The sequence below is a fragment of the Phoenix dactylifera genome, chromosome 6 (genome assembly GCF_009389715.1).
Source record: "Phoenix dactylifera cultivar Barhee BC4 chromosome 6, palm_55x_up_171113_PBpolish2nd_filt_p, whole genome shotgun sequence".
Taxonomy (NCBI): domain Eukaryota; kingdom Viridiplantae; phylum Streptophyta; class Magnoliopsida; order Arecales; family Arecaceae; genus Phoenix; species Phoenix dactylifera.
Genome location: NC_052397.1, coordinates 4,364,183 through 4,372,065, shown reverse-complemented (window position 1 = coordinate 4,372,065; position 7,883 = coordinate 4,364,183). Strand labels below are relative to the sequence as shown.

General features: G+C 35.9%; 1 protein-coding gene across 1 annotated transcript; it reads left to right on the top strand.

Annotated features, from left to right (window-relative positions):
- The first annotated feature begins 5,395 nt into the window (after positions 1-5,395).
- Positions 5,396-6,151, top strand: LOC103700433 (auxin-responsive protein SAUR78-like). Its single transcript, XM_008782377.4, has one exon. It carries the CDS (start codon positions 5,484-5,486, stop codon positions 5,883-5,885), a length of 402 nt encoding a protein of 133 aa, XP_008780599.2. The 5' UTR covers positions 5,396-5,483; the 3' UTR covers positions 5,886-6,151.
- Positions 6,152-7,883: the final 1,732 nt, after the last annotated feature.

Sequence of the window (7,883 nt, the reverse complement as noted above, 5' to 3'; positions counted from 1 at the left end):
ATGTTCGCATTGCACGAGCTGGCCCAATACAGGAAGCGAATGCACGAGTGGCCCAAATTTTCATAGAAAGCTCAGCTCTGTCAAAACCCAAGCATGGTTAAGGAAGCCCGGCTTCCCTTTCTTCACTAGTGGCCACTGCGTTAGCTGATGACTTTTCTGACATTTTCCCCAAAGGAAGAGATGGTGATGTGTGCGTATGTGACAGAGAGAGAGAGAGAGAGAGAGAGAGAGAGAGAGGATATGGCCAACGAATCACAAACCACACAGTTGGATGCTTGCAATGAGAGGGCAAAGAAGAACTCATGTGAGGCACTTTATGAGTTCAACCGCTTCTTGCTCTATCTCAAACTGTCTAAAAGCATCCACTAAAAATTGCCACCATCCTAGATCCCAGAAAAACCTAAGTATTCAGGAACAATGCCTTGAATAACCTCTCTATCCATACCTAATTTTGAAAATATATTTTACTTCACCAATTTTCTTTTATGCCATTTTTTTTGGGTTAGATTTTCGCATGAATTTTGAAAGAGAATGTTTGTTTTACTTTGCTTTTCTCCTCAAGCGTTTTCTATACGCACCCAGTAGTTTTAGGGATCAACTCGGGTCTCTCAAATTATTTCTCATTATTAAGAAAAGATAACAAAGATAAAATACGAGCTTGTTTTATAGCAATAGTAATTCAAGAGCTACTCATCATCATCATCATCATCTTCTGTTGATAGTTGGTATGATGTTTTCGATACTTGGGTACATTGAATTGCCATGAAATCCAAAGGCATAGCACCCCACAGCTTCCAAAACTTCTGCACTGGGGAAGACAGAGACTCAGAACGCCATTGTCCTCTCTCCATGTGATTCTCTGATGAAGACCTTGCTTAGGTTTCACGGTGCATTGAAAGGTCTTAAAAGTCATAAAGGCCAAACAGAAGGAGGACAACCCACGTTCCAATAGCTCAGAGTTTCATGCACGAGCTCAACATTTTTTTCGGCCATTGCACCACTTTATTAGCTTCCCAGCGTGAAATATTAATCGCAAAATATGGACAGAGTGAATACAGAATACCACAAGTACTGAAAGTTGTGTCATAACGATTGTGAATTATGATCGAAAGGTCACCAAATGTTCTTTATATTTGTATAAGGCAATCTTTCTTTGTTTTTTTTATTTATGAACTCCATTAAGCTAGTCAACAAATCCACAACCTGCACCTAAACATGCCAATTGAACTGCCTAATTACATTGGGTCAACTCTCTCAAATTGTTCTTCGATCGTATCACAAACTCTGCACATTGCACCAGTTGCACCATAAAGTCGTTTCGACTGTTTTCTCAGACCGTTTCATAGGAATTTAGCATACAACTTTTGTCTTAGAAGGCTGGCAACAAGCCAGCTTACCTAAATGGTTGTGGAGATACTTATCGAGAATTTGATAAATAAAAAATATAAAAATAAATGAATCTCTGACCATTTTTAAACCAGCCAATAGTTTGGAGCACATGATAGGTCAATCATGCAAAAATATACGCTGAATGCTCAACCACATGCTCTAGATTCTACAAATCTTGCTCGAGATCTTCATGGATAGCCTCCTCATGTACGGTATGCATAAGATCTTGTATCACCATCTTTTTAGCTAATCGTAGTACCTTGTGTAGGGTAAACCGAGGACTAAATGTTGGGCCTCAAAAATTTACCCCCAAAGAAGTACAAGATGCTGCTAAGTCAAGACTATCATGCAGTTCTCCCATACAATATCACAAATTCCATGTTGGGCAACGCGAAATTGCCTGTTTTTTTATGATTGCTTGCACATTATTTTAGAGCACTGCAATTTTTAGAGCAAGGAAACGGTGTCATGAATCTTCTTAGGATGGTACTTGAATGTGGAATGCTTGTGAGAGGATCTGCGAATAAATTCAAGAGGATAAACAGCCGATGTCTAGAACTTAGGGAGTGAAATTTCTGATCACATTTGGTAATCTACCGTTCTTTTTTACCAGATAACACAGAAATTAAATTTTTTCTCCTTTCGTGGACAATTTATTTCCTCCACAAAATTTTTTTATTTACATGGTACATAGTAATACATATTACGACATTCAAATTGCTAAAACAACTTTCACAGATAATCCATCTGAAGCCAAGTTAGGACATAAGTAACTGCACTTGGGTTTGGAGAGCCATGCGTCTTGGTAGAAGTTCCTTTATGGTCGTTGGTACAATCGATGGATAATTGCTTAAAGATTGAAAGAAATTTGTTGTTGTTGTTGTTGTTGTAACGAGATCTTAGCTCCTTCTTATTATCAAATATAAAACCCAACTTTCACAGTGGTATGTGAGAGATTTCGCTCAATTTGATTTCTATCTTTTCACCCATAATTAAACATTTCTTGAATATGTTAGCACCTGGATTGTAAAGAATTTCTTAGTTTGATTAAAAAAAATGGTGCCTCATAGTATCTCACAGTTATTCTTAAAAATGTATGAAAAATAGCTAGTATTCACTCTCATTTAAGTAATATAGAACTATTATCAATTTACACAGGTCATAAATTGTTCTCTACTTGCACAGGTCTCCAATTGAACCAGAGTGATAATGAATTGCCACCATATTCTCCATAAAAAAAAAAAATGAAATTTTGTTTGACTCGTTGGAAATTTATTGGACTTCATTCCTAGAGTTCTGGCCCCTGCACCCTTCATCATCCGTAAATCATAGAACACAAGCTCTCTTTCTGTCTTCTCTCTCTCTCTAGGCTGTGTATTTTGTGGATGTTTGTGATCACAGTAACATCTTGTGCCTTATTTGCTTTTAGATTTTTTTAAAAAACTATCTGTTTTTATATTTGTTACAACATAATTTTGGAGAACTTGGTTCAACATAATATCAAAATCACATTTCTAAAAGATGGATTATTTTTTAAAAGTTATATTAAATATCAAGGGCAGTAAAACTTGCTTTTGTCATTTCTTGTGCATATTTAATCCACCACTAAGTATTTATCTAATATTTTATAATTTCACTTTAATTTAACTTCTTGCAGATGTCTGGCTTCCTCAACTTACAACATTACTATATTAAAATATTAATATTTTAATGTACGCTGCCATGCAACATGCTCGATGGCCCCATGATGTATTCTTCTTCTATGTTTGATTATGTTGATATGTCTCCAAAGGAATCAATTCTCTTTGCCTTTTAATCTTGATCATAACAAGTTCATGGTAACAGCTACTAAAAGATTTAAATTATGACTTAGAAGGAATCTTGAATTTAGTTGGTGCCCTCTTTATACTTTGAAAATTATTGAACTGAGGCATAATAATTAAAAAAAAAAGAAGACATCATTATCTTTTTCTTTGTTTAGTCTTTCTTCTAGTTAGGAACCCCTGATTCCTGTAGATGATTGCATTTAGTGCAGAGGAAGTCAGGAGATCATGCACTCAACATTTGATTTTTTGGCAGACATAATATCGGCATCGCTATTTTGTTATGCTACATATAAACTACTACATATCTACCATCTTATCTTGACAAAAACAAGATATTCGCCTAGGGATATCGATACTTTTTAATACCATAATCTGCTAAATAGTCTCATTTTTTAAAATAATTTTCTGCAGGAGGAACATGTCTGCAATGCATGACATATGCATTCAGAAAATAGAAAATTGAGACATGAGTGCAAACTCATATGGGGGATGTACAGTTGACATGCAAAGTTTCCTACTCTAGGCTGTAAACATGAGCAAATGCACTTGCTTTTTGATCCCTAAAGCAATAACATAGAAAAAGATATAATTAAGAAGTGCCGAGAATATGTATGGTAAATTTGTAGGCTTTGTGGTGATGCATAGATTCATAGATTTCATGTTATGTATAAAATAAATGAAGTTTCCTTTCGCTACTGTAATTAACGCTAGTCTAATTCAGTTGACATGCAAGGTTCGTGTCTTGTTTAAAGCTAATAACATAAGAAGTTGATTATTATTGAAGTATTAAAAGCGTTCTTATTAGATAAATAAGATTGCAGGTTTTGGACCTAGCAAACTCTGCACATGCCTACCACCTTCAAAACTTTTGTTTTTTACACCCTCTTTCTAGAGGACTTACCAAGAAATGATGACATTGGTTAATACCTCAAGGTGCCATCATCCACCTAGCTTGTATACTAAAATTTTCCCTCTATATATCACCATGTTAATTGCCACCCTCCTACCTTGCTACAATATTGTTGATTGGGAGATTTATAGTGAGAGGCATTTCCAATTCGAATTCGCTAAACCTAAAGTCTTGCATGTGCACTAGTTATCATTGTTTTTTCGTTTTCAAAATATTTGCTTTGTGACAAACAATATAATTTGGAAGGAGACAGGAATATAATGTTGCACATACAGCTCAAGCAGCAATAATCAATTTGAATTAAGTTCCGAGTATTAAAATTGCTATTTGTTGCACCATCAAAAACCATATAATACATGTGTGCCATATCTAGGATACCTCAGAAACATTATTACCATACATATAGCTAGGACTTGCACATCTTATCATATTTCAATGCAATTAATATATGATGTCATTCTTTACATGCTAAAATTTAGAGGATAAAAGAAAGAAAATGAGGGAAAGAACGACCAGTGCCCCCATCAAAATCTGCCATATCATGACTATAGTATATAAGTTTCTTAGATGTTTACTGATGCCATAATTGATGAAATATCTCATATTTCTTGAAAGAGCAATTTTGATAAAAGCAATTGTTCAAATTGCAATTACCAAATTTTTGATTATTGAAAGCAATAATAACATCAATTGACATATAATTGCTGCCGCAAAATAAAAGAAAAAAAGGATCCAAGCTAGAGAAAAATGGACTCGATTCACGAGATATGTTAATGTTTTTCTATTCTGCCGATTGCACTTTACTTTAGTCAATTAGGATGAAAATTTTGCAAAAGAAAGGATGAAAGATGTGGAACCATAGAAGTATGCATTGATATATATATATATATATATATATATATATATATATATATATATATATATATATATATATATAATAGCAAATAATTTTTTATGATTAATTAGTGATGCTAGAAATTTTCAATTTATTTTAAAAAAATAGGTATTTTAGGGAAAAAAATTCAACCTAAATCATACTTCCTTTCTACTATGGCCCTTGTCATACAACCAGCCTCATTAATTATAAAGAATATTTCCAATAACACTTCGTAGCAGACCAAAAGTCACCCTAGAGCTCATTACCGTCAGGTGGGTGGGTCCTACATCCCTCACCCAAATTGGGTGGCCCCACCACCATCACCACCATCCAACGGCCAACGGACCAAGCCGTCTTATTTATCGAGCCTCCAACCCTCCTTCTCCCACTGCCATCTCTCTCTCTCTCTCGGGGTCTTTGGACCGGCATTCCTTCTCCTCTCCCCGGATCCCGGCACCAGCGGGGACGGAGAAGAAGCCAAATGGCCAAGAGCGGCCGGCTCGGCAAGCTCAAGTGCATGCTCAAGCGGTGGCACTCCCTCGGCCGCCTCGCCCCCGCTGCTGGGGACGGCGGCGCAGCCACCTCCGCCGCCGTGGAGGGCGGCTCGTGGCAGCCGTCCTCAGTCCACGGCGACCGCGACCCGCTCGGCTTTCACGCCGTCTACGTCGGCAAGTCTCGGCGGCGGTACCTCATCAGCTCCGACGTCGCTGGCCACCCTCTCTTCCAGGTGCTCGTACAGCGCTCCGGCCGCTCCGACGACGGCAGCGCCGTCACTTTCGTTGGGTGCGAGGTGGTGCTCTTCGAGCACCTTCTCTGGATGATCGAGAACGCTGACCCCCAGCCAGAGTCTCTCGACGAGCTCGTCGAGTTCTACGCTTGCTAAATGCCAGGCATTACTCCCCGGCGGAGCACCGGATCTCCTTAGAGGAAGCTATATGTAAAAAAATATAATATTATATATTTTTTGTGCATTTATTGGCGAGGCAGTGCTTTAGGCGTGCAAAGAAATGGTAAGTTGAGGATTAACCCACTGATTATAAAAATATGATCATTGAGGGGGGTTTTTTCCTTTTCTTGGAGTTATTATGTAATTTGTTATGGTTGATGTATGCCTTTTTTTTAAGAATATTAATTATTACTTGAGAATGTTATGTAAATTTTTGTACTGAAAAGGATGTTGTTTTCTAGTTTCTACTGGGATCAGAGTGATAGGAAAGGATAATTTTTTGAGTTTAATTTAGTAGCATGCTGTTTGTAGGTCAATGCCTAATTTCTCATGCATGATTTAGAGGTAATGATCATAACCATGGCAGTTTGGAGGCCCCCATGAATCAAAGGTTTGTATTTAGCAATTATCCTATTATGTTAGATGATATCTGATGAGTAATCTGTCACTGTTTGGCCATTTTATTGCACAGTCAAGTAGAATAATTTATCAATAGTTCAGATCCTTGTATTATTTAAAAAATGGTATATATCCCCAAAAGGTGACTCAATCAGATAGTGCAATCTTTCTTTTCAGATAATGGGCCTTTTAATGATTGAACTCTACCATTAAGTTCAGGTGTTATGAAAAAGGAAAAAAATCTTGCTTTTGCTGTGGATTTCCAAGCATAATCTATGATGGCCCCGACCTATGTATCTATGGTGGAAGTATCCAGATCATGTAATTGCACTATTTGGTAGATGCATTTCTTGTGCCACTCGTTTTGGAATCAATATATAATCAAGTAACTATGGTGGAATAAACTTAATCTCATTTGTTGCGATGAGACTATGATAACTCTAGTCCCCACCCACTTGAAACCAGCTGCTTGTTCTCCTTATATATATGTTAGAGAAGAGCTATGCTTTTGTATTTACCGTTGTCACTCAATATTTACCTCTCTTAGGGTTTATTTGGTTGGGATATATTAGATTAGGGAGCAATTTGATGATTTCTGAGATCATTTATCTAGAAAATAATTATAAAAAGAAATAAATTTAACCATGTTTGATTAGTAAAAAAATTATTCTGTAAAATGGTATTAAAAAAATATTATTGTGTTTGGTTAGATATAAATTAACATAAGAATATTGCCAAATTTTTAAAAATACTTTTGAATAAACAATTCAAATAATAATATTTTTTAATTTTTAAATATTTACATGAGATAATAAATATTTTTTAAATGATTATATATATATATATATTAGATTTTATCATATTTCGTACAAAAAATTAATTTTTAAATATTTACATATGAGTTAATAAATATTTACAGGCTCGGCGATTCTTTACTTCTTTTATCATGGATAAAGGTGCATGCAGATCTAGGCCTCACCAAACGAAGTGACTATTTGCCATAATAGACCTAACTATTTCACCAATTCAAACCTGTGAAGCCTTTTAGCTCTTGTCCTGCAAGGAATCCTGGATGTTGGGATTGTTGTACCGGCCCTTTAGCTATTTATGAAGGTTTTCAATATATAAAATTTATCTTCTGATAACTTAGACAAGTTACCACCAGTCTGTCTCCATCTAATAAGCAAACATCATGCTAATATACTTAATCAGATAGAAATTATTCTATGCTTTTCGAATGGCAAGCTAGGGATCATGCTCCTAGATACTTAACAAAGAAGAGAGATCGCATACCTTTCAAGACTACTTAAGAATTACCTCATATGAATACACTTTCAGTCTCTCGTAAATTGGACTTAAACAGATGTGTGTGTGTGTGTGTATATATATATCCATCTTGCAATGCATGCCATTGGGAACAGTCACATCCATCATGAAGTCCTACTAAGTTCCTTGAATTGGTAGGTTTAATTTGTTCCCTTTTAGATTAGTGTTTATATTCAAAAAAAAATCCTTTTTTGCCTTGTCTTATAAAAC